Source organism: Varanus komodoensis, unplaced genomic scaffold (assembly GCF_004798865.1).
Source record: "Varanus komodoensis strain SLA01 unplaced genomic scaffold, ASM479886v1 scaffold14_1, whole genome shotgun sequence".
Lineage (NCBI taxonomy): Eukaryota > Metazoa > Chordata > Lepidosauria > Squamata > Varanidae > Varanus > Varanus komodoensis.
Window position 1 is genome coordinate 13,070,934 of NW_025335438.1, and position 27,988 is coordinate 13,098,921.

General features: G+C 42.3%; 1 protein-coding gene across 5 annotated transcripts in view; it reads left to right on the forward strand.

Moving 5' to 3' along the window:
* Window positions 1-27,988, forward strand: part of PDE7A (phosphodiesterase 7A) — a 76,470-nt gene that overhangs the window by 47,399 nt on the left and 1,083 nt on the right. For 4 of the 5 annotated variants that reach the window (XM_044423819.1, XM_044423820.1, XM_044423822.1 and 1 more), the window contains 8 exons: window positions 8,171-8,266; window positions 9,617-9,717; window positions 10,091-10,222; window positions 10,986-11,077; window positions 11,675-11,819; window positions 13,349-13,445; window positions 15,741-15,821; window positions 17,061-18,799. In XM_044423819.1, coding sequence (XP_044279754.1) covers window positions 8,171-8,266; window positions 9,617-9,717; window positions 10,091-10,222; window positions 10,986-11,077; window positions 11,675-11,819; window positions 13,349-13,445; window positions 15,741-15,821; window positions 17,061-17,272 — 956 coding nt within the window. In that variant the 3' untranslated portion in view covers window positions 17,273-18,799. Of the gene's footprint in view, window positions 1-8,170; window positions 8,267-9,616; window positions 9,718-10,090; window positions 10,223-10,985; window positions 11,078-11,674; window positions 11,820-13,348; window positions 13,446-15,740; window positions 15,968-17,060; window positions 18,800-27,988 lie in introns of those variants that run through there. The other variant, XR_006414052.1, reaches the window with a different exon arrangement.

Sequence of the window (27,988 nt, forward strand, 5' to 3'; positions counted from 1 at the left end):
CATGGGAAGAAGGATGTGCTTTTTGAGGGCTGTCTAATAATATAAACTGTAGCCTCGTGGGAGCCCCTTCCCTTACTGAAAATATTTATTTATTTATTTAAAGTTTTTATATGCCATCCCCATTGCTACATAGCCTCGGAACGGCTCACATTAATCAGTATTCAGTCAATTGAATACTAGTCAATCAGCTTTGGAATCTTCCTGAATGAGCTCCTCGCATGTGTGCAGAGCCCATATGTGTGAATGCAAAGATGACCACTTGAACAATAGTTTCAGGTAAGCAACCTGATTAAACTTTGAGAAAAGTAGATTAATCATCAGAAAAGTGATATATGATGTACTGTTCCTTTGACTCACTCATGAGACTAAGCCAAGTAAAGTTTATTTGATTAACATGCTGGATCCTTTATTCCTTTTTCTTGTTTAACCAAAAAATACATATTTTCACATTAAGACTGTATTGTAAGATAGCAGATACTCACCATTTCTGATTATGTGTAAATACTATGTTTTCTGTGAGAAACACACCTTAATGATACTCATGCTGAAACTAAGCACATCCTCTACATTTAGGCATTGCAGAGTAGTGCTGGATCTTGAACCCTGTTTGGCTGTGTTACTTTAATAGGAAACAGTTCATGTTCCAAATAACTGATAAGAAGAGCATAAACATGTGTTAACTTTAATTGATATATGTATAAAATGCATTTCCATATTTATGGATAGTTTTTTAGCCATAAGATCTTCAGTAATAAGGAATTGTTTTATTTAATGAGAGAAATTCTTTAGGTTCTTCATCGTGGCCTCTGTGCATCACACATATGGGTGCTGCGCCTGCGCAGTGCCTAAGGCCAGAAGATTGAAAGCTAATGGTTTTTGTCAGGAAGCTCCGCTCCCCTCCCCCTCACTAGTATATATAGAGCAGAGCGTCTGCCATTTTACTCAGTCTTTGCGACCGCTGTTCGCCGTGCCTCGTGCCGCTATCGCTCTCGCCTAGACTTTCGATTTCCCACCTCGTGGTACTTGTTAGTGTTCTTGTTCTACTTCTTGTTCATTCTTCTTCTTCGATCCAAGTTTTGCGTACCCAAGTTTTATAATTCTTCTCAATTCTATCTCTCTTGGTCTATAAAAAAATAAAAAATAAATAAAAATATTTTCTTTCCCGCTTCACTATCATCTTCATTTCCTTTTTGCGATGGCACAGCGGGCAGCATTCCATAAATGTGTTAACTGCGGCTCTAAAATGTCGCTGGCAGACCCTCATGACCAGTGCCTCCTCTGCATAGGAGAGGGGCACAGAACAGATAAATGCAAGCATTGTCTGGCCTTTACGAAACAGGCCAGGAAGAATAGGGAAAATCGTCTCGGGAAGCTGCTCTGGGACCAAGCTCTCTTACAATCAGACCAGCTGGTCTCGAAGTCTGCTTCTGATTCGGCCCTTGCCCGACGACTGGCCCCTGCTCAGACACCTCCTTCGTGACGCCCTGCTTTTGCCTCTGCCTCAACTGTGGCTCCTTTGCGCCATTCGGATAAGGGCATGACTTCTGTGGCTCAACAGCCTGCTTTGCCTCCCAAGAAACAGCGGGAGAAGCGCAAGCATACCGACTCCGAGAAACCTTCTGGTCACAAAAAGTCTAGGAGGGATAAAACAGAAAAACCGGCTCAAAAGGCTAAGAAGCCTGAACATGGCAAGCCCTGTGATTCTGGTTTGTCGGCACCCTTGGTCCCGATTGTCATCTCGGTACCGACCCCAATGGGTCCGACACTTCAAGCCGCCATGCGGGTTACCCCTTTGGGTTCCCCTCGGCTTGTAGTCCGGGCGGAGAGCGAATCCCCTCAACATCCTGAGGCTCCACCCTGTGATTCCATCTCGGATGGAGAGATTCGCGATTCTCCCCCAAGGGCTAAGTCCGAGGGACGCACCCATAAGAGAGCTGAGGAGCCAGAGCCGATCCTTGTCGCCAAGGGGTTCTTCATCTAGTGACCCAGGGCATTACCCTATCGACTTGGATGAGTCCGAAGCAGAGTCTACATCACCTGACATGGCTGTAACTTCTCAGGGCCCAGGATCATCTGAGGAGCCCCACATCTCCTTTGTGGAGCTGATGTCCCAGCTTTTTTGGTTGCTGGAGATCGAGGCACAACAACAGCCCAGTCCCAGCACCGACAGGTTTTACGATGTGGTCAGGGGTGAACAGTCCACCACCATCACCTTACTGTTAATAACAACCCTACACCAGGTGATGGTCCATCCCTGGGACATGCTTGCCAACCCTCAGCCAACATCTAGGAGGTACGAAGCCATGTACCGAGTTCGAGAACAGGACATTCCTTTTCTCCTTCGACACCCAAAACCGAACTCAGTCGTGGTGGAGTCTTCTCAGGGCAGAGAGGCTACAGGTCACACGGCACCCCACAACAAGGGAAGTAGATAGACTCCCTTGCACTCCGAGTCTATGCGGCCTCTGGGCTCGGCCTGCATATTTCAAATTGTGAAGCCACCTTGGTGCGCTATCAGTACTTTATAATGCAGCACCTTGATAATATTATCTCTGCCCTTCCTGACAATCAAGGGGAGCTTGCAAAGGTCTTCATAAAAGAGGCGATGCAGGTTACTGTCCAGCAACTCTCCACCGCAAGGCATCACACCAATACCGACTCGAGAGCCCTAGTCGGTGCCATCTCGCTCTGGAGACATGCGTGGTTGCGAAACTGCAATTTTCCGGACGAGATGAAAAGGAGAATCGAAGAGATGCCTTTTGACAGGTTGGGCCTATTCAATTCAAGAACGGACCACAAGCTGAAGTCCATACACGAGTCGAGGATGACAGCTCGTTGTATGGAACTGCAGCCGCAGCAGCGACGTAAGTGGTCATAGCCTTGCCCTTCATACCGACAACACTACCAGCTCAGGCAGCAGTATCAACAACAGCAACAGCGCCACAAACAACAACCCCAGCAGCGCTTCCAGCAGGGCCGTCGCCAATTCAGTGCAGACAAACATCATCGTTGACGTGTTTGGCGAACCATTCCTCTCCTCCCACTCCCGCCTTTCCCCCTCTTATTTGGGGATCAGCTGGAAAGCCGGCTCCCCATTTGGGAGTCCATCACATCTGATCGGTGGGTGTTATCCATCATACAGCATGGATACTGAATAGAATTCGACATTGTTCCTCCATCGAGTCCGATCCAGTTTACACCATGCTCGCCGGTATTGTTGAACGAAGTTCATCAGCTTCTTTGCAAAGGAGCGATTTGTCAACTATCTCGATCTGAAGGACTCCATGGATTCTATTCGAGATATTTTACGGTCCCTAAATGGGATGGTGGTCTCCACCCTATATTGGACTTACGAAACGTGAATAAATTTATCACACCAAAGAAATTTAGAATGACCACTCTTTAAAATATCCTGCCGTTGCTGAGGAAAGAGGATTGGTTCACCTTGCTGGACTTGAGGGATGCCTATTTCCACATTTCCATTCATCCGTGTCAGGCGTTTCCTCCGATTTGCTGTTGCTTCAGAAATATTTGAATTGAAAGTGCTCCCCTTCGGGCTGGCTACTGCCCCACTGGTCTTTACAAAATGTATGGCTCTGGTCTGCGCACATCTGCGGGTCATCAGTATTCAAATATACCCTTACTTGGACAGTCGTTGTTAGTCTCCCAGACCAGAGAAGGTCTTCTGTCGTCCATTCGCACAACTTGTGGCCTATTGAATGACCTTGGACTTTGTATTAACCTAGAGAAATTCTCTCTTATTCCTGCGCAGACAATCAACTTCATCGGTGCCTGCTTGGATTCTATGGCGGCGAGGGCATTTCTCCCTCAGGATCGACAACATACCCTTGGCTTACTCATCCATTGAATTCGACGGGACAGAATAGTTCCGGCTCGCTCGATCCAAAGACTCTTGGGACACATGGCCGTGTTGGTGGCCACCGTTCCACATGCCAGGCTACGACTGCGACCTCTACAACTTTGTCTCAACAAGATGTTTCGACCACATCAGGACTCACCTACAAAACTGATCTGGCTTCTGTCCTCTGTCCTACGATCCTTAATATGGTGGACAGTCCCAGCCAATTTGACTGCAGGGGTTCTGTTCCGACCCCCACAACCTACTGTGACTCTTTGCACTGATGCATCCCTGATCGGCTGGGGAGCAGTGTGTTCTACTCTTCGAACCCAGGGTGCTTGGGATCGACAGGAGTCCACAAGCATATCAACTTCCTCAAGCTGTTCGCAATCTTCAAAGCTCTAAGATCCCTCGAGGACATGCTCCGACATCAAGTTGTGCAGATAACTTCAGACAATATCACGGCAGTGTTCCATGTGAACAAGCAAGGTGGAATGAAGTTAGCTGCTTTGGCTCGACTTGCAATGCAAATATGGGATTGGTGCATCCCGAGGGACATTACTCTCATAGCAGTTCATCTAGCCGGTACAGACAATGTTGAGGCAGATCTACTGAGCAGACAGATGCCGACATCCCATGAATGGGAGTTGGATCGACAGATCTGTAATCAACTCTTTTGTCGTTGGGGGCATCCCGACATGGACTTGTTCGCTACCAGACAGAACAGGTATGCGAGAATTTCTGCTCCAGAGCAGGAATCGGACTGGGATCGACAGGGGATGCCTTCATGATCCCCTGAAATGAGATGAATTTTTACGCTTTCCCTCCTATCCCACTTATAATGAAAGTGGTATCAAAGATTATTCATGACGAAGCCACAAGACTGTTGATCACTCTATGGTGGCCACGCCAACCATGGTTTTCCACGCTTCTCCGCATGTCTCATGGGGAATTCCTTCATCTTCCATCCGTCCCGTATTTAATAACACAACAAGAAGGGACGGTACACCACCCAGACTTGGCATCACTGAAACTTACAGCCTGGTGGATTCGATGAACTTCAATACTGACTCGATACCGGCAGCATCTAGCTCCTCCGGGGATCAATCTCACGGACCCGATACTCAAACTACCACATCGGATCCATTGGCTCCTGCTACCCTGTAGGGTTCGATAGATTTTCCATCGGGATCAACAGCCCTCCATTCCAAAATCCAGGGAATTCTCGAATATGCATTGAGACCGTCAACCCGAAAATCCTACGCGGCAAAGTGGCGGAGATTCTCTTCCTTTCCTGAGTCTTGTTCTTTCAATCCGCATTCGGCATCAATAGCAGATATCCTTCAGTTTCTTCTAGAACTACACTATTCGGGACTTAAGCCATCGTCTATAAAGGTGTACATAGTGGCAGTTTCATACTACCGTGGCACAATACATGGATCATCCATTTTTTCACAACCACTTGTAAAAAGATCGCTTAAAGGACTTCAAAATCTGCATCCGACAATCAGGCCTGTCATGCCTACTTGGAGTCTTTCAGTGGTGCTTCAGGCACTCACTAGAGCCCCATTTGAACCCATGGCAACTACAGATTTGCGACTTGTTTAATGGAAAACAGCCTTTCTTGTAGCAGTCACATTGGCTTGCAGAGCTAGTGAATTGTGTGCTGTCAGAGTAGATCCTCCATATTTAAATTTCCATAGGGAAAAGGTTGTTCTACTCATGGATCCTTCTTTTCTGCCGAAGGTGGCTACTCCTTTTCATATGAATCAGGAGATTGTATTACCTGCCTTCTTCCCTTCACCATTGAATCTGATTGAGAGATCATTACATGCGCTTGATGAAAGGCGCTGTTTAGCTTTCTACAGATCGAGGACTGAATCTATCCGGCATTCCAGTCAGCTTTTTGTAAAATATTCTGAGCAGGATAGAGGATCTCCAGTTACTTCTCAAAGACTTTCTAAATGGATAGTCCAAACCATTGTATTGTCTTATCAGCTGGCCAAGATAGACTTACCTGTTGTTCCAAGGGGTCACTCCACAAGAGCAGTGGCCGCTTCTTCGGCTTTTGCAGCAGGATGTCTGCAAGACTGCAACTTGGGCTGCTTCATGTACTTTTCCTAGACATTACCACCTAGACGTACGTGGAAGACAAGATTGTTCCTTTGGAAGGGTGGTTCTCACAGCTGTTCTTCAGTAATGACACCTACCCTCCTCCGATTATGGTAAGCTTGCTAGTCACCCATATGTGTGATGCACAGAGGCCACGGCAAAGAAAAGCAGGTTGCTTACCTGTAACTGATGTTCTTTGAGTGGCCAACTGTGCAGTCACACAACCCACCCGCCGGCCCCGCTTGGTGTCGGTGAGTGGATTTTCTCATCGGTACCACATCTTTATATCCACGGTACTGATGATACTTGCTGTAATGTATTTCTCTCCCACAAGGGGGCGAATGATCTGTCTTCAAAGACTGAGTAAAATGACGGATGCTCCGCTCTATATATACTAGTGAGGGGGAGGGGAGCGGACCTTCCCGCCAAAAACCGTTAGCTTTCAAACTTCCGGCCTTAGGCGCTGCACAGGCGCAGCACCCATATGTGTGACTGCACAGATGACCACTCGAAGAACATCAGTTACAGGTAAGCAACCTGCTTATTCTGGAAGAAGTATCTTGACTGAGGGTTTGGAATATGTAAATTAAAGGTAACAAAATTTAATGACTTGGCTAAAGAAGACTAATCAATGAGCATTTTGAAATGGTTCATGAACCTAGCAAATTCAATTACAGTGATAAATGGTGGTAGCAACATTACCTTTTAATAGCCTTTTTGGTGCAGCCAAACCTATCACAATTTGCGAATACAGTTCTCTTCAGCTGAAATTAAATTGGGGTGGGTAACGCATGCTTCCCCATAGAAGCTCCTTCTGTCCCCTCTCCAAAATTCAGGTTAAGTAAACTTATTTGAAAGAAAAAGACCACTGTAGAGAAGAGAATCCCCCAAAAGGTCAAAATTAAGTTGATTGCAAACTAACTGTGACTGATGTAGTTCTCCATAGCCACTGCAAAGTGCTATAGCTTGGTAGTTTGCAAGCGAACCTACATTTACCCTTTTGGCATACTACACTTGCTGTTAGGCTTGTGGGGACCCAAAGGGCAAAAATAGCACCTTGATCTCTCTCAGTTGCCCTTTCTTGAATATAATAGAAAAATGGGTATGAATTCAGATGTGGGTCCAGTTTTTGAAGCTGACTAACATTTTTCTGAAAGAGTTAAAGAGAGGTCCTCAGAACCCCATCATAATTTAAGCTGAAAACTGATTAAGTTATCATTATTATAGACTGTCTGATAATGTTCCAAGCCTTCAATTGCCCATGGAGTACAGCATTTGATAAGAAGTATTGTGATTACATAAGTATATAATTGATAAGGAATAGTCCTAAGGCAGTTAATGAATGTCTTGCTGCTTGTTATAGCGCATTTCAGTTCTCAAATTTGCTTGAGTAGAGTTTAAAGAACATCATGGGCATACTGTATCATCTTCTAGTATAAAAATGCCAGAGACACATAATCAGTGTTGTATACAACTCTAGAAGGAATTGATAAATGTCAAGTGTGGTTGAAAACTGATGGATTCACTTTGCAGTACTGGGAGAGGTTTTCATAGTCTTAGTTCATAGCTCTTGAATGTTGAAATGAAAGTAATAAATCTGAAAATGCTTTGAGGCTGATATTCTAGGTAAAAAAGTGATTGGAGATAAAGATATGCAAGTCTTAATCATTATAAGTCCTAATCATTATACAAAGTAGGTTGGGTTGCATTTAGAGTTGAGAAGAGGATGATCCTACCGGGGAGGGGAAGATAATTTGGAGATTTACCCCTCTGTACCCCTGTCCTTGGAAAAATCCTCTCAGGAGTGTTGAGAGATTTGAGGTAGTGTGATGGCTGTAGCAGGAAGGAGGCATTGGTGAAAATCACTGCTTTTTACCTTCCTGCAGGGGAATGGTCCTCTGGATCTTAATTCACCAATAGAAGCTGCCTCTCTGTTTGCCAAAGGGTCAACTTTGGAATTAATCTTCTAAGTCTTATTTGATGCAGGAGCAATAGTTAGTCTATTTGCTGGTAATGTGGGTGATAAAATAATATTCAGTTGCCTTTTACTTGCCAAAGCTAGTGAACCAGATCTCTTTCTTTGCAGCTATCCAAATGATTAAGCTTCATCCTTATATAGTAGAATGCCTTAAACTGTTCTGCCAGTACATTTTCAAATGCTTTCCATTAAATAATTTTGTGTTTGTGTGATTTTTTTAGGGAACAGTTTAGTCACCTTAACCTTCCACCTGTTTAATCTCCATGGACTTATAGAGCACTTCCAACTAGATACAATGAAGCTCCGCAGATTTTTAGGTAAAAGGCTTTTGCAAGTCCATTTTAAACACTTCTGATAATCTTGCAGATATGCCATTTCAGTAAGGGCATTTCCAGATGTTAAAATCATTTGTCGCACTGAGAAGCAATCTGCATGCAAAGGATGAGAAGTGTATCTATAGTTCTGGATAATAGCCTCTCTGTCAATTTAAATTGTATTCTTCATTATAAAGAAGGGAAGAACACAGCAGGAAGGGGGAAAGATAGCATGGAAGGGTCATGAAATGATGCTCATTGTTATGCAGGAAGAAGTAGTTTTCATAGTGGTGGCCAAGAGATATTGCTGATTTTGAAAGCTTCTTGAGTGGTCCTGGTAGAAGTAGACTTCGTTTTAAAAGCAGTTTACGAATACAAGTAGGAAAAAGAACCATTTTGTGCAGATCACAAAATGTTACTCAGGAATGGGAGGAAAGAATGGATTCCAGGTGATGCCCCTTTGTGGCCCACAAGGTACTCCAAATGATAAAAAAAGGTTAATTGTAGGGTATTTGGAAAAATAGTATCCCCACATCTAAAGTGCTTCCTTAAAATATCTTGTGCAGCAGCTGTCAGAGCTGTGTCACTTACTGTACAAAAAGAATGTGACCAGAAAAGCATTGTGTTAATATTGCACTTAGATCTGCATAAAACAACATTTTATACTTGGTATATTCTTTTCTGGTACATTAGTTATGAAATCTTAAAGGATGATAGACAGCCAAAGGCATTAGATAATGTCTGATAGCAAATAATATTAACTTGACTACAGCAGGTTAAAATTATTTTACCCAGAACTCCAGAACTAGCATTTCTCATGCAGTAATTGTCAGTGTACATCTGCTAAATGTTACATCTATCTCAAATAGGAGTATGCATGAAAATACTACTACTAGTACTACGCCTTAGTTTATCCATTACCTGAATGTGGGGTGCTGCTATTTCAAGGTGGTTGAGTGGCACATAATCCTATGTAGAAGCTGTCTGCTTTTGTAAAAGCCTGTTTTGCAGGTTTGTTCCCCAGTTTTCAGGAGATGAAATCACGCAGACCAGATCTTCGTGTAATTATGTCCTAGTGCAGAATGGGTACAGATCAAATAGAAGGTGCTCTGTGCAGTAGAGGGGAGAAGGTGGGCTTACATCACTCCTACATAATGTTGCAGCAATACTCCTGACTATGAAAGTAGAGTTATGGTTTTTTTCCTGCAGTAATTTGCAGGATATTTTGGTGGGCTTTCAGTCATAGGGTTGTCATAAGTCAGATATGATTTGATGGTGCATAACAGCTTGTTTTTAAAAAGTGTGTGTGATACATCATGTATAGATTAATACAATATTTCTTTCCATTTGTAGTAATGGTTCAAGAAGATTACCACAGTCAAAACCCATATCATAATGCAGTTCATGCTGCTGATGTGACTCAGGCCATGCACTGTTATTTAAAAGAACCTAAGGTAAAATATTGTCATTTTAACTGTGATTGCAAATCTCTGTTAAAATATATTGTTACTAAGTAACAATTTTGTTAGTGTCCTGGCTTCCATTTATACTTCCAAAAATATACTACAATGTTTCATTTATTTATACATGGGGTTGCTACTGAAGAAAAGTTTGTAGATCAAAAACACCATGCAACTTCAGTTTTCCTTCTCTTACAAATTGCTGTCTATATCATAGCGAGTGTGTGACATAATCCAGGGATTTGCTAAAAATATGATAAGAATACATTCCATAAAATGTTCTGCCTTTTGGGGTACAATGAACAGTAGTGAAATGTGTTGGAAGTATTAGCATTGAATATTCATATGGGCATACTTTATATTACAGCTTTCCCAGTCTCTGACTCCATGGGATATTTTACTCAGTTTAATTGCAGCTGCCACTCATGATTTGGATCACCCAGGTGTTAATCAGCCTTTCCTTATTAAAACAAACCATTATTTAGCAACTTTATACAAGGTAAGTAAAAATATATACTGTTCAGAAAAGTATCCATTTAAAACACTTATTTAACAGTAGTCATGAATCTATGGTAGGAGGCTTTTTAAAGTTTTTCCTTTATTTATCCCTCTTTACAACTATTTACACAATGGCTTACTTAAATGCTAAATGTAATAAAACAGAGCCTGACAGATCAAACAGTCACATTTAAAACAGCAGTTAAACATCAGCACTTACATCAAGATCCTTTAAAAGTCCAGGTAAATAAAGTTCTCTGCTCCACCTTCCTAAAAGTTGGAAGCAGAAAGGTGCACAACAGCTTTTCTGAAACTCATCTGCCTTCTCAGCTGACTGTATGACTAAGAGGAGTCTTCTATAGTGTGCTGCAGATCCTAAAGTTAAAGCCTGGTACCTGGAATTGAACTTGGAAGTAAACTGTTAACTGGTGAAACCAAGAGATCTGTGTAATATGGCCTGAATGGGAATGTCCATTGGAATATGTCAAACCTCATTCTGGACTAATCCCACACTGGTATATTACAGTAATCAAAACCAGAAGTAAAATGATAATGAGTGAAGCACAAATCTCCAGATAACCTCTCCCAGTGGTTTTCATGTAGCTAAAACCTTGCCACCAGTGATTATGTTCCAGCAAAAAGACACTTCCTGGAGCCAACTTGGAGAATCAATCCAGAAGCAACCCATGGTGGATCAAAGTGAAAGCCACTGAGATGTCCAGGATTGATAGTGACTTGATAGAATAACTTTTTTTTTCTTTCAGAATACCTCAGTATTAGAAAACCACCACTGGAGATCAGCAGTGGGATTGTTGAGAGAATCTGGATTATTTGCACATATGTCACTAGAAAACAGGTATAGATCAAATTTGCTATAGAATGCACAGTATACATTGAAGACTGATAGAAATGGGAAACTACAGGCAGTCTCTGGGTTGCAGACAAGTTCAGTTCCTGAGAAAATGGAAATTCATCTTTATTTGTATGTAAGTCTGATCACATATAGTTGGCCCTCCACATTCACAGGGGTTAGGGGTGCAGGACTCCCATAGAAGTGGAAAAATCATGAATATCTTTAGTCCCTCCCCACCCAACTCACCAGTGTTTCCTCTTTGCAGCAAGGAAATGCTGGAGAGATTTCCCTCTCCAGATGGGTGGGGCAGAAAGGCATGCTTTGGAGGCTTCCCTCTCTCCCCTTTCACTTCCTTTCTCTGCATGGTAATGGCAATTTTCTGCAGTAATTTTAAAACATTAATAGGCATTATGGCAGTTTGTTTCTAAGTGTGGGTTATTTGTAGCTTGGACTGACTGCCTGTCATTCATAGGAATGACAAATTTTGAGTCAGTTTTGATCCAAACTTTGTGTAAAGCCTGCTGGCTATATATTTGAATTTAAATGTAAGTTAAATGTATACTTCATTTCATACTAATTCCTGTGTGTCCCCAATTTCAGGCAGCTGATGGAAAGCCAGATTGGGGCTCTGATTCTTGCCACTGATATCAGTCGGCAAAATGAGTATCTGTCCCTGTTTCGCACTCATTTGGACAAGGAAGACTTGTGCTTAGCAGAAGAGAATCATCGTCATCTCATTCTTCAGGTACTTTAGTTTGATTTCTAAATGGAAAAGTAGTAAAATAGTTACTAAGGAGCTACTATACAGTAGCTTTTGGCTACTGCATGTGGGTTTGATTAAGGCTTGCTGCATTCTGTAGGTGTAGTTCTTATAAAAATACAGTTTGCTAGTACTGAAAACTAAGGCCTTCTGGGTCAAATATTTTTCTTATTCTGATCCTCCGGTGTTCTTCAGTCCTTTTCCAGCAGGGCCGGAAAAAGGGTAGTTTTGGCAAAAGGGTAGTTTGTCTTGATGCATCTTAAGTTCTTTGGTTCTTGTGATACTACAAAAAATGAACCAGCAGGAATGTTTACTTTTCAGAAAAATCATTGTTCTTGTAATAGAACAGAATGACACCAATCTTTTTTTACTGAAAATCTTTGATAGAAACTTTAAAAAAATGCTTTGGTAGCCTAAGTAGATTTTAGTGAACAGTGTGCTTTTAGTACAGTTAGTTGCAACTCCACCAGCTGGAAACATTGTATGGCAGAGTCATTATTTATTGACTTTCTGCTCTCTTTCTATTCATGGTAACTTAGTTTGGATTGAACAGGGAAGTGGCTGGATGGAATTCTAAGTGCTGCATCACAGACTTAACTCTGATTGCTACAGGGGTTGATTTGACTTGGAAATTTGTACCCTGAATTATTAGTGGTGAAAATGACTTGTTGATAAAGGCTGTAGATCACTGCCCAGGCAATTGTATCCTTGCAAGGATCAGAACTGCTGCAGTGTGGGAAGCAGTAATTTAACACCTGGCTTTTCAGAAAAGAAGATATGATGTGGCAGAAGGAGCTCCTAATGGACTGTACAAAACTTGTAATTGGATCTGTCTAATTCTGAGTGATTTTCACTTACTTGCTTTGTCTGTCCTCAAAGCTCACATCTTCCTGGAAGCCTTAGATCACCCCCCCCTCCCCAATCTCTGCCCTTCAATGGATCTAAGCCAAATCATGCATAATTGAAATGGTTGAATATTACTCCCCTACCTTACTCATGTCTTTGTTTCACCTTCTCATGTCTTTGTTTCACCTTCATTTCCATGTGTCTGATTGAAATGGTAAGCTTACTGGGGAGAGACCTGTTGTACCTGGTTCATGTAAAATGCTGTGTCCATTTAGTAACACTTTAAGATGATTATGATGATGATACAGCAGAAAATCAAACACAAACATTCTAGGCTTGACGTAAAATTATATGGCTTGTTACCAGTTATTTATTTAAGTGGGAATGTAACATCTAAGTTTTGAATAGGTTTCCTTCCCTGTGCAGTTAGTTGTGATCTGCTTCAGTCACTTGGACTGAAGTTGCATTCAGTTTAGTGCTCATTCATACATAATTGCGTGCTGCCTGGAGGATAGCCCCCCTTGTTACTCATGATCTGTTATATTTGAGGATTTTAAAGGTAGCTTGTTTTGAAGCTGTTTACAGTTTAAGCTGCAAAATTAAGTGTGTGATATTAGGTTGTTAATTATACCTTCTGAAATACAACTAATGACTCTTTATTTGCTTAGATGGCTTTGAAATGTGCTGATATTTGCAATCCATGTCGGACTTGGGAACTCAGCAAGCAGTGGAGTGAAAAAGTAACGGAAGAATTTTTTCAGCAAGGCAAGTAGTGAAAAATAAATTGATTTCACCTTGGAAGGTGAAACAAAAGGTGATAAAAGTACAGTGGTTATGTGTGGCTTTACAGGAGATTGAGAAACTTATTTGGGCTATTTCCAAGAGTTCTTAAGATATGCAGTTGAAATAGTTTCCTCAAATCATTGTTCCTGGATAGATTGCATCTCTGCAGAATGCTTGACATTTCTGCTTTCCTTGAATGAAAATCTATTTCACATTAACAAAAATGCTGCACTAGTTGCTAGCTTTGACACACTATTTTATGGATACTAATTTAAGCTGCTGGTGCAGTTGGAATGAAATTACAACTTGATCAAGTTTCTGCACTTTTTTGCATATTTGAGAGTATATCTAAAATCTGTATACCTGTGAATCTTCACTAGAACTGCATCAACAATTTTGTAAGCTATTAAAGTTACTGATACCAACTAATGCCTTATTGGCTTAGATCATGGCTCCTCAAACTATGGTCCGCGGGCCGGATCTGGCCCGTCATGCTCATTTATCTGGCCCGCCTCAGAAGTTTTGGACTCCCTGTGCCTGCTGCTGCTGCTGCCACCTGCCTCATCTGCTACCACCTTGCTTCACACACCTGCCACCGCTTCACCGGCCCACACCCACGGGCACCCCCACCTCACCGGCCCACACCTGCTGCAGCTGCCTTTCAACTGGCCCCGGGTTGAAAAAGTTTGAGGGCCCCTGGTTTAGATTTTGAGGGCGCTGGCCTTGGAAGATGACCAGTATCTTCTTTCTATTTAGATAATTGAATAGCAAAAGTGGCATGGTGGCATGTCTCATTGCTTTCCTCTGTTCAGTTGTTTTCTTTTGAAATGCATTTATATAGTTCAGCAATAAAGTCTTTCAGACAAAAAAAGGGAGATACAGAATCTCATTCTGATGGCTTGGCTGTGTGTTTTTGATCCACTATCTGAGTGCATCTCCTAGTTTTTTGCAAGTTATTCCTATGTAGATGATTATTTATTTATTTGGGATTCTTAGTTATTCCTGTGTAGATGATTTTATTTGTTTGTTTGTTTGTGATTCTTATATGCTGCCCCATTCGCATAAGCCTCGGGACGGCTTGCAATACTTATATTGCTGGCTGAAAGTAATTATCTCCTAGAGCTCATTTCTTTCTGACAGTGATTTTTTCTGTTGAAAAAAAGTGCCACTTATCTGTTAGTGCTCAGTGAGAGTCATTGTCTGATGAATTTCTAGCTTACTCTTTGGTGAGAAAGGAAAGGTAACATCTAATACAGGACAAGGGGAAAATACAGTTTCCCTTCACTGTTTACAATTCAGTCTATTCCAAAATGTTTCCCCAACCCTCTCAAGCAGATTTGGGGACTTCATAGGGATGGCAGGGGAGTGAGAAGGAGTTTTACCTGCATTATCCTGCTAGCTACCAGATAAATCCATATTCTTGTTTTTACCAACTAGCTTTTCCTTTTAACTGATTGCTGTTTATAGCTGTGAACAATTATCATTAAAGTAGTCAAATGATTAACATATATAGTGATGCCTCGTAGTTCAAACAACTCTAATTTCAAATGATCCAGGTTTGAACATTAGGATCGAGATAAAATCACTCCACAGTTTGAACGATGCTTCTAAGTTCAAAATGTGAGTGAAGTAAAAAAAATGCAGTTGCAGAGAAAACATCAGTTCTGTGCCCTAGTTGGAAAAAAAGCGTCAATGTCCTGAATCAATTTGTTTTCAATCGATTCATCTTGACTTGAATCGATTAGTCTTTGAATTGATTCATCTCGAATTGATTCATGTTGGATCGATTCAGGACATCGAGGCAGCCATGACAGCACTGGGGTAAGTGTGTTTGAAGCGAGGAGGAGTAATTGAAGGGGATTAATGGCATTGAGTCTTTTATTGTAATGTATTTTTAAATTAAAATTTCACTATTTTTTTATCACACCTCATATATAACCCTGAACTTAATTTGTTTCAGAAGGCTGTATTTGCTGTTTAAGTTTACCAAAATGGGTATTGTTTAGGGTGTGGAAATGGATTAATTCACTTTTAGTTATTTCTAATGGAGAAAATTGCTTCGGACTTCAAACAATTCAGAGTTCAAACGGCCTCCTGAAACTAATTAAATTTCAAGTATGAGGCACCACTGTAGTTTTAAATTCTCCTGATGTATTAAAAAACTGGAGTTGCATTTCTTAGATTTATTATTTATTTTCCCTTTAATTGAAAAAATTAAATGGCAAGTTCCATTTCCAGGACTGTATTAAATGGCATATTGAAATAATCTGTTTTTAGGAGATGTTGAGAAGAAATACTGCTTGGGAGTGAGTCCACTTTGTGACAGACAGACAGAAACTGTTGCCAACATCCAAATTGGTAATTGTAAATCTTTGTGAAAAGTTGTTATACTTCCCTTTAAATTGAGGGGGAAGGTAGAGGTTTAGGGGGAAGGTAAAAATAAAGTGTGTGATCAATCTTAAGTGTTTTTGAAAGTTTCTAAAAAGAAATATTTTCATTCTTTAGTGTGTCATCTTCTGTGAAAGTGTTTGAATGAGACTTACATTAAAATATTCTGTGTCCATGAAGCAAGAATTGCACAGACACTGATCACATCAGAACTATTTTTCATCTGTGATTTATATTTCTTTGCCTGGCATAACTCTGGACAAATGCCATTTGAAGGAGGTTTCATTTTTACAGCAAGTTGTTTTAAATGTTTACAGTATTTATATAATTTGGATACAATATCCACAGCATCGTTTCATCATCCCAATGTGCTGTGGCATCCTTCATTTGTTTCCTGCATATCCTGGTTTGTAGTAACCATAATTTGCTGTGATATTGGAGTAGGGCACACTGTGGTTATCATACTTTCTCTGAGTTCACACATCACAGCAAATAACCTTGTGCAGTTTCCATGGTTTGTGGATTTTTGCCTGAACGTACGAGTGTGCAAAACCTGCTTATGCCTTTGCTGCCTATGAACCTCAGCCTTGTCCAGATTGGTCTGCTGAGGTTTTGAGACAGGTTCTCCCTCTTCCCTCTCCTGAATGTATCTGCAGCTCTGCAGTGTTTTCTAGTCCCTCCAGCCCACAAAGAATTTCGTTTTAAATCATAATACAATTCCCACTTCTATCTCCATGCATTAATTTGCTTTCTCCTGTTTTCAAAAGTTTAAAGGAAACTGATTGGTTGAATATAAAACCATTTGCCTAGTTTACTACTTTAGTAGTTGTTTGTCTAGTAGTTAGTTATATAATCTAGTTGATTATGATTGCTGGTCTGAACTGTATGGGAAACTATATCCCCAGAAGGTTTGTAACTTCCTGCTACTTGCCAGTTTTTGTTTGACTCTTTGACTCAGTAGCAACCTCAAATATCCTCCAAAATAAACAAAAGTTGTTTCACAGTGGGTTAGAGGGACAGCAGGCTATTTCTTTGGATAGAACACAATTTTGCTTTACTAACTTTTAACATGCACAATGCTTTCAATAGTTGGTCATGGCAACATACAGGGGTTAAACGGCATGAAAAATACTCATTTAAAAACTAATATTGAAATGTTAAACTTAAAATTCACAAAGTTTTTTCACTGTATTCTATCGTGACGTCTAGGTTTTATGACCTACTTGGTGGAACCATTGTTTGCAGAATGGGCTCGTTTTTCCAACACCAAGTTGTCTCAGACAATGCTCGGTCACTTGGGACTAAATAAAGCAAGCTGGAAGGGTGTACAGAGAGAACAATCCAGCAGTGGTGATGATACTGATCCTGCATTTGAAGAAATGGACTCTGATGTAGTACCTCAGGAACATCGACTATCTTGACCCCAGAATCTGCTTAACAAACTGCCTGTTGCCTGATACCTGCGAAACAGGGTTTGAGGATAAATTATGTCTGACTGCCAAGGTTTCAGTGTAAACAATGCCAGCATTATTTATTTCCAAGCTTTCCTTTGATAAATCATTTGAACCCAGTATCCAGTTACAAGACCTGAACATAGAGCAATATGCGTATGCCTCGGTTGGCTTCTGCATGGAACCTTGAATATGCAAACTCAAAGAGTGAATGAACCTTGATGTAGAAAAGTACAAGATGTAATGTGCCACATTATTTTATTTGTTTTTAAAGGAAATTTGAAATAAGGCCTTCAAAGTTGCCACATGACATGGATGATTCCATTCTCTTAAATGTTAGCAAGATTCCATTCAGTCTTTGTCTAAAGTGTGGAAATGTGAAGTGCCCATACTTGGCTGCCTTGGGCAAGAACTGATGTTTGCAAATGTACTTGGAAACATAGGTTTTAAACTAACCTTTCTGCATGGCTCTGAAGGAACCACTAACTTTAAAAAGAAAATCAAATCTGAAACTGCAGTTCATTTTCCTCTTAGTTGGCTAAATGTCCCATGCCACTATTTTGGCCATGCGTTGGGAACATTTAATGTAAAGCACAGTCAAACTTTTATTCCACTGCAGAATGGGCATGCAATTTTAGCAGGCAGAAATATTTATGAATTTTGGGAGGGAGGTGGGATCAGAGAGAGGAGAGGAAGAGTCCTAATTGTATTAGAATTCTACAATGAAAACATTTGCATGTTGTTTTCACTATTGTACACTTGAACTGCACATATAAGAAAAAAAGGTGGAATGACTATGAACACCAGAAACAGCTCAGGGTATTTGCCAATCTGAAATAAAGTGGGATGGGAAGTGTGTCCTTCAGAACAAGGGTACAATGCCCCTTTCGCTGCAGAGTGTGTATGCGTGTGTGTTTGCGTCTGTGTGTATAATTGGGGGGAGGAAGGGGGAGATGGGAAGGATTTGAAAGGCAATGTTTTTTATTTATTCTTTTTAAAATGTGACATTTTCATGAGCAACCACAGGGGGGAAACTAACAGGTTGCTACAGCTGCCTTAAACTATGCACAAAGCTAAGTGACCAAATTTTGTTGTTGATTGAAAAAGTGCATTGTTTACTTATTCCTCCCTCTACTGAAATGTTACCCAATATGGGTTTTTTGATGTGAAAAGGAGAAATGTTTTTAAGGACAAATTTTAAGGACTAATTTTTAATCTTCAAGCATTCCTTTTTTTGTAATTTGTTTTTTTAACATTGTTTTAAGTACTGTAAGCACAACTGTAATCTATTTTGAGAAACTGGTGCTTTCTTTTTGTTCATTTGTATTTCCCTTGTTCTTACTGTAAAGACTGTTTATTCCATTCTGTTTACAGTTGCAACAGCCATTTTTGGGAGAGAGCTTCAGCGTAAAGCCATTTGTTATAGGCTTTGCCATACTCATTTTACTGTGCCTGTTGCTGTTAACTTTTGATTATTAATAAAAACTTTTCACATTATTTCCTGAGTCTACAATTAGATCATATAACCATTTCAATTACATAAGCTTTTTGTATCTCCCTTGAGACTTATTTGAATTCAGATTTTACTGTTTCAAACCTATATTCATAGTAAAATTTGGGGGTGGGAGTCAAATGGTAGTTTCAGTGGGTTGTATCTAATTGTGTCCCCTAGTAGAATGGACACTTTTGGTGGACTGGATCCCCCTATAGCTTCCCAAAACTATTCTGCAGCATTGAAGGATCCTCCAAACTAGATTTGGGAAACTGCAGGAGGGAGATATGAAAAATTTCCAGCATTTGAGTAGAAATCTGCTCATCTAATGTTGCATGGAGTACTCCATTTAGTTGGAGTACTCCATTAATTGTTTCTCTTCAATTAATTCAAATAGGCATGTTAAAACTTCATGGATTTTCTTCAAATACAACTTTATTAGAACTTTAAAAAGGTGGCCTAGTGCTGGTTATAGAAGCTTGACTTTATTCCACTAGTATCACTGTGTAAGAATAGAACAAAACCTGTGTGGATGCTAAACTCATCAACAAAAAGAGAAAACTTGTGCTTCAATCTTACTTCCAAATTTCAAGCCAAAACTATTTATTCAAAATATTGAGAGAATGTAACTATTGAGATAATATAGGTTCTGCCTTTTAAAAGTTGCCACAGGACTCTATACACTTCATACATTTTGAGGCAATTCTGGAGAAATCAACATCCAACAGTTTACCACTTTATTGAATAATAGAGAAGGGTTGAGAACAAGCCATTTCTTGTGACTACAGAAGACAGATTTGCTGTCTCCCATTTTTCCCTAGCATATGGATTTCTGTACCACCTTGTCCAAACTTGGTGTTCAAAGCAGCTTTAGAACATTGCATTTGAGAAAGTCAAAGGATCAGTTCTTTTAGTCATGTTGCATCAAGCACAGATAAACTGAAGAAAAATTGCATCTGTCTAACCATTCCTGCATGATCACCACTCAAGCTTCTGGTAGCTATTCAGTTGCATCCCTTCTGAAAGGTGTGCTAAGCTGGTTGTATTCATGCAACTTTAATGCACATGTATTATCTTTAAGTAGAAGGACAGATCAAATATACCTTAGGGCATAGGTGAGGAACATGTGGTCCTCCAGATTTTAGGGTTTGTATTACATTGTATTTATATCCTTCCTTTTTTCCTCTTGCAAAGAACTCAGGGTGGCTTGCATATTGTAACCTCACAACTACAACCCCTGTAAGATATAATAGTCTGAGAGTCTGTGAGAGGCCCAAAGTCACCCAATGTGTTTAATGGCTGAGTGGGGACTAGACTATGCATCTCCCAGATCCCCTGTCCAACACTCAGAATACATTGGCACACTGGTGGGAGTTACAATCCAACATTGGCTATGTTGGCTAAGGCTGATGGGAGTTGAAGTTTTAGCAACATTTGGAGGGCTGTATTTTTCCTACCCCAAGTTTAAAGACTTGTTTATACTGAAACATTGAGGTTGGTATGTTACTGTTTCTCAGCTTACATGCAAATTTTAAATTAACAGGTTCATATCATCTACTTTGAAAAAAATACAGGAATATATTGTTGGAAGAAAGAAGAAAAGAAACTATGTGAAGAAAAATAAAGTCTTCTGATGTGGCCTCTCTCAAAATAGTTTTGAAAAATTCCCTATTTTCAGATTTATAGCCATAAGTAAAAAGGGATGTTTCAAGTTGTTGCTCGTAAAATAGCAAGAAAAAAGCACTTAATTTTCTCAGTAGTTGAGGAAGCATGTTCTGTGATGACTTAATTTTGCTGCTGTAACTTAAGCATCAGAAACTGCCTTATTAGGGCTATAGCGTGTCTTAATGGCTTGGTAGTCAAGGTAACTGGATTATTGACAACGATAGCTTTATCTGTTACAAGGGTGCCAAGCTATACAGTGGTCCATGGCAACCTTTTACATTATGTAATCATATCTTTAGGGACTGCAGGTGGCGCAGTGGTTTAAACCGCTGTGCTTATATTTTTACACTTTACTGTAGACCTCCAGTACCCAATCAGCACATCAGAGTGCTTGTCACTGGTTTAAAAAATGGTTTTGCCAAATTTGCACAATTTTTAAAATTTGCAATTTTTGTTGTTGTTAGTTGCAAAGTCATGTTGCGACCCCATGGACAACATTCCTCCAGGCCTTCCTGTCCACCATCCCCCAGAGTCCACTTAAGCTCACGCCGACTGCTTCAACGACTCCATCTAGCCACCTCATTCTCTGCCATCCCCTTCTTCTTTTGCCATCTATTGTTTTAATTCAGAGTTGAGTAAATGTGAACTATTGCAAATGCACAGCCTTGCCTTCCAAATTTCCTAGATGGTCAAGGCTTTGCATTGCTTATTTCACTGATATTAAATGGCCTGGTGGTTTGGTTTGTGAAAAGGGGTGGCAAATGGATCAACGGATGCTTGTTTAGACCTGATGGTTCTGTGTGTGCTCCGAGCACCTGGAGCCTCAGGAAAATTGTGAGCTGCACTATTTATGGGTGCATTCAGGCTTCTTTTTTCAATACATTGTTTGGCAGGGATGTAGGCAGACAGAAATCTTTTGTTACTTTGGAGCTTGATGTCTTGAGGGAAAATGGGCTGAAGAGGGAAGAAAGCCACAGTGGCTGCAAAAAAGCTTGTGGCTGGCACAGGCAAGAGAGAGCCAGCAATTGTCCCTGCAAGTGTTCCTTGGACACTGAGAAGAGACATGGGAGTTTTTTCTGCTTTTGCTGAGTGGCTTGCTCACTGCTTACATGCAGGTTCAGATGAAATAACAATCCATCAAGGGTGCAAACCCTAGAATAAGCCATGAGTTGGCAGATTGACTTACTGCAGGAAGCAATCTAGATTTCCATGACATGACAATCCAGCATAGTTACCCATGAAAGGTTGTTGTGTCATGCAAACACAGTCAGTAGTTTATAAGCAACAATGAAAAGTTTCACTCCATTGGTTTTATGTTCTTTTAAGGAACTCATCTAACATCAGTAAAGAATGCAACACAAATCAGTTAGACATCAGCTGCCAGATTGGGCAGTAAAGCCAGCTGAGAATTATGGTAATTGAACCAAAAATCCTACATCAATACAAATTAACTTGTTTCTATGAATATTCAGAAATTGGGTATAGGATTACAGCCTTCCATTATTGAAGAGGCAAGAAGGCCACTGAGTCCAGCCCCTTGTTATTGCAGGACACTAAGTTACACCATATTCAGATGTCTGTCCAGACGCTTTTTCACTCCCCAGCAAGGTTTATTCATTGCTTTAGCCTTCCTGATGTCATCATTGCAGTTCCTTGCTACTTGCTTATATTCTTCCTTTGTAGCCTGGCTTTCTTTCCACATCCTATACATATCCTTTTAAGATTATCTCTTAGCTTTTTGTGAAGCCACATGGGTTTTCTCTATTGTCTACCACTCTTTTTACCTTGTTGAAGCAGTTTGCAGTTTCACCTGAGCATTTTTTTAAAGCTATCCCACCCTTCCTGGGTGCCTTTTCCCTAATTCAGAGTGGCTCACCATGGGATTTTACCAACACCTTGAATTTGTTAAAGTTGGCTTTTCTGAAATCTAGGGTACATGTTTGGCTACATTTAGTTTTAGCTTCCGTTATTACTGAGAATTCAAGTAAAACATGGTCACTTTCCCCAGAGTTCCTGTTACTTTGTCTACTATGTCTTCCCAGTTGGTTAGGATAAGGTTGAATAGAACTGTACCTCTCGTTCCTATGTCTATTTTCTGCTGGAGGAAGTTATCAGTGACACATTATGAATCTGCCATGTTTGGCAGAGTTTGACTCTGAACAGAAGTCCCTCATAAAAACAACATCATGACTCCTTGAAATACTGGCAATTAGGTTTTTTGAAAGCTTCGTCTTTATTCTCTTCTTGGTTGGGTGGACAGCAATAGACTCCAACTACTATAATCCTTTTATTCCTTTTTTTCATTTATATTAATCCAGATACACTTGATGTGATTACTGGACTATTCTTCCTGTATTTCTTCAGAGAGATCTATATCTTTAACATAAAATGCAACTCTGCCTCCTTTTGTTACTTCTATTCCCTTTGAACGTATTATTTCCTGCAACAACTTCGTCGTGGCCTCTGTGCATCACACGTATGGGTGCTGCGCCTGCGTAGTGCCTAGGCCGGAAAGATTGAAAGCTAACGGTTTTTGGTGGGAAAACTCCGCTCCCCTCCCCCTCGATAGCATATATATAGAGCGGAGTGTCCGCCATTTTCTCCAGTCTTTTGCGACCGGTGTTCGTTGTGCCTTGTGCCTGTTCATCTCTCACTTGACTCAGTGTTGTTTGCTACTTACTGTTTGTCTTTTTGCTGTTATTCCAAGTTATTGTTCCCTCGTTGCAGTTTATATCACCTTTTTCTCTTTTTCTTCGTTCCTATTAAAAACAAAACCAAAAACCAAAAATATATTGCTTTTCCCTCTTTCCTATATTCTATTTCTTCTGTTTCTGTGATGGCGCAGCGAGCAGCTTTCCGCAAATGTGTGGAATGTGGATCCAAAATGGCTCCAGCAGACCCACATGACTTGTGCCTCCTTTGCCTCGGCGAGGGGCACAGGACTGATAAATGCCGCCATTGCCTTGCTTTTACTAAGCAAGCGCGAAAAAATAGGGAGAACCAACTGCGGAAGCTCCTATGGGATCAAGCGCCGATGCAATCAGATCAGCCTGCAGTTAAGTCTGGGCCAGCGCATGCTCCATCTGCTAAGCGCAAGGCCACAGCCTCGTCCGCGGCGGTTCAACGCCTAGCCTCTGCCTTGGGCATGTCCGGGCAACACCCTTCACCCACTCCACCTATGTCTCAGCCGCACCCATGGATGATGGAAATTCCCCCTCCGGGGCTCAGCAACCTCTTTCTCCCCTGCGTAAACAACGGGAAAAGAGGAAGCATGGGGGATCGGATCAGTCTTTGGTCCATAAGAAGGTGAAGAAAGATAAGGCGGCCAAACCGCCTCATAAGAGGCACCGGGATTCGGGTTCGACAGCACCATCGATCCCGGCGGCAGCTTTGGTACCAATGCCATCGGTACCGATGCTTCAAGCGGCGATGCAGGTTACCCCTCCAGGGTCCCCAATGCAACCTGCTCCACAACAGGGCCTACCTATCCAACTGCCCGAGGAGCCACACCGTGAGTCCATATCCGATGGGGAGATTCGGGACTCCCCTCCGAGGGCTTGTTCCCCGACTCCTATGCCTACGATGAGAGCTAGAGACCGATCTCCATCACCACCACCTTGTCCCAAATGGATGAGAGGCGGAAAGAAGGATGGTTTCAGCCCTATTACAACTACCAGTCGCATTGGGAGGACTACCATTCTTTCGGATTCCATCTTCACCCACAGGATCGCTCCTCGCCTTCCGCGCAGGAGGATATGTCATCTACCTCCCGGCGGGTCGAACCCAAATGTCCCACTTCACCAGGGACTTCCTTGTCAGAGCCATACCACCTCGGATGCTGACTCTACCTCTCTGGATGGCCTTATTACGTCTCAAGGCCCATCATCGCCTGAAGAATCCCACATATCTTTCAGCGAGCTTTCTAGACTTGTTCGGTCGCTCGAGATCGAGGCGAAACATCAGACAGATCTGAGCACAGACAAGTTCTACGACACTGTCAGGGGAGAACAATTGCCAGCAATTGTCTTGCCGCTTATTATGACTCTGTAGCAGGCGATGACGCAACCTTGGGACTTGCCTTCCCAAACTCAGCCTACAGTGAGGAGATACGAGTCCATGTATCGGGTCCAAGAGAGCGACATTCCTTTTTTACTTCACCACCCTAAGCTGAACTCTGTGATGGTTGAATCATCCCAGGGCAGGGAAGCTAGAGGCCATACTGCCCCCAGAGACAAGGAGGGTCGCAAGATTGATACCCTGGCACGCAGAGTCTAGGCGGCTGCAGGACTCGGGCTTTGCATGTCCAGCCACCCTGGCCAGGTATCAATTCTTTATTATGCAGAGGCTGAATAATGTTGTTGCTCCCCTGCCTGAACAACAACGGGATCTTGCCAGAACCTTCATTAAAGAGGGGATGCAAGTTGCCATTCAACAACTATCCACAGCACGCCACCATGTGGATATGGACTCGAGAGCTCTTGTGGGGGTGTCTTACTAAGAAGGCATACCTGGTTGCGAAACTGCAACTTCCCTGACAAAATGAAGTGGCGAATAGAAGAAATGCCCTTTCTTCTAAGTGGGGCTTTTTCACTCCCACACCGATCACAAACTAAAGTCCATCCATGAATCCTGGATGACAACTAGATGCATGGAACTGCCCGGACAGCTCAAACGTAAGTGGTCTTGGTCGCGTCCGCCCTACCGCTACCAGCCGCCGCAACAACAGTACCAACAAAGGCCGCAACGCAGAAGACAACAACCTCATCAGCGTTTCCCGCAAAACCGTCGACGTTTCGATACCGAGAAGCATCAACGCTGATGGGACGGGCAAACATCTCCTCCACCTCCATACCCACCCTTCCCCCTTCCCTTTGGGGAATGGCTGCAAGGCCGACTCCCCATTTGGGAATCCATTACATCTGATTGGTGGGTCCTGTCGATCATTCAGCTTGGATACAGAATAGAATTTGATACTGTTCCTCCGTCGAGCCCGATTCGATTTACACCGCGCTCCCCAGTGTTAGTGAACAAAGTGCAACAACTGCTTTGTAAGGGGGCAATTCGACGGGTCTCCAGCTCCGAAGGGTTTCATGGATTCTATTCCAGATATTTTCCGGTCCCGAAGTGGGACAGTGGTCTTCGTCCGATCTTGAACCTCTGAAATATCAACAAGTTTATCAAACCAAAGAAATTTCAGACGACTACCCTTCAAAATGTACTTCCACTGCTGAGGAGAGAGGATTGGTTCACCTCCCTTGACTTAAAAGATGCCTATTTCCATATTTCGATTCATCCAAGTCATAGGCGTCTTCTGCGTTTTACCGTCGGAACTGACATTTACGAGTTTAATATCCTTCCGTTTGGCTTGGCCATGGCTCCGAGGGTCTTCACGAAATGTATGGCACCAGTCTGTGCTCACCTTCGCCTTCAGGCATCCAAGTCTACCCTTACCTGGATGACTGGCTTATAGTATCACAGAAACGTGAAACCCTGCTGTCAGCTGTTCAGGCTGCTTGCATACTGTTGGACAATCTTGGACTCTGCATTAACAGTGAAAAATCATCCCTTGTCCCTATACAGGTGATAGACTTCATCGGAGCTTGCCTCGATTCCACGGTAGCAAGGGCATTCCTCCCTCAAGCTCGTCAGGACAGCCTCCACATCTGCATCTCTCGGATTCGACAAAGCCGCATAGTGACAGGGCTCTCAATACAAAGACTTTTGGGTCACATGGCTGCCACAGTCGCCATTGTCCCTCATGCCTGGTTGAGGTTCCGTCCTCTTCAACTCTGGTTCAACAAGAACTTTCATCCACAAAGAGATTCACCCAACAAACTACTTCATATGCCCCGCGCTGTTTCACGAACATTGACTTGGTGGGTATCCCCGGCCAATTGAAACGTGGGGACCCCCTTCATCACCCCTCACCCGACAATGTCTCTGTACACCGATGCTTCGCTGGTTGGGTGGGGTGCGGTATGTGCGGGGCTTCAATCCCAGGGCATGTGGAACCACCAATAATCGTTGAGCCACATAAATTACCTTGAGCTACTAGCAATTTTCAAGGCACTCCGATCCTTCGAAGTAGCTCTTTGCCACCAAGTGATACAAATCACGTCCAACAGCATAGTGGCGGTATTCTATATCAACAAACAGGGCGGAACAAAGTCCACCGCTCTAGCCCACCTATCCATGGACATTTGGGAGTGGTGTATCCCGAGAGGTATAACCCTTTTGGCGGTCCATCTGGCCGGGACCGACAACGAAGAGGCAGACACCCTGAGCAGGCACATGTCAGTCATCCATGAATGGGAACTGAATCACCACATCTGCATTCAATTGTTCCAACTGTGCGGACATTCGGACATAGACCTATTTGCTACCCACAGGAACAAGGTGTGCAAAAGATTCTGTTCCAGGGTGGGAATAGGACCAGAATCGATGGGGGATGCCCTTATAATCCCATGGACAAATCTCAGGTTTTACGCATTCCCACCTATTCTTCTACTGACCAAAGTCATCTCGAAGATCGTGCATGACGATGCCACAGGAATACTCAAAGCACCTTGGTGGCCTTGTCAGGCATGGTTCTCCACTGTCCTTTGGATCTTGGACGGCAAGTTCCTTCATCTTCCGACCACTCAAGATCTACTAACCCAGCAAAACAGCACTGTCTGTCACCCGGACTTGTCGTTGTTGAACCTCACTGTGTGGAGGATTCATTGATCCAAGAGACTGTTTCGGGACAGAGATCTACTAGATCACTCGGTACCTCAACTCATGACCGGTCTGACCCCCTCACTGACTTGGTACCAATGGGAATGTTGTCGGGACCAAGCTCCCTCAATCTGGACGTTGTAAGGATTCTCGAGTCTGCACTAAGGCTGTCAACTGGAAAGCCCTATGCAGCGAAGTGGCGCTGCTTTTCATCCTTTGTGGAATCTAGCTCATTTAACCTGGTTGTGGCATCGGCTGAGAATATTTTTCAGTTTCTGATGCACCTGCATCTCTCGGGACTGAAACCTTCCTCAATTAAGGTTTATGTAGCTGCACTGTCACATTATAGAGGTACAGTACAAGGATTGTCAGTGTTTTTGCAGCCGCTTATTCGGAAATTTCTTAAAGGACTGCAGAATCTCTATCCGTCTGTTCGGCCGGTTATGCCGACATGGAGCCTCTTGGTTGTCCTTCAGGCGCTTATGAAACCACCGTTTGAGCCCTTAGCCACTGTCGATATGCGTCTTGTTTCGTGGAAAACGGCCTTCCTTGTTGCTGTTACTTCAGCTCATAGAGCCAGTGAGCTTTATGCTCTTCGAATTGATCCACCTTACTTAAACTTCCATAAGGAAAAGGTGGTCCTGAGGATGGATCCAACTTTTTTACCTAAAGTTGTCACACCATTTCACCTGAACCAAGAAATTGTGCTACCTGCTTTCTTTCCATCGCCGTCAAACCCAATCGAGAGGTCCTTGCATACCTTGGATGTTTGACGATGCTTAGCCTTTTATAGATCGTGCACGGAGTCTCTT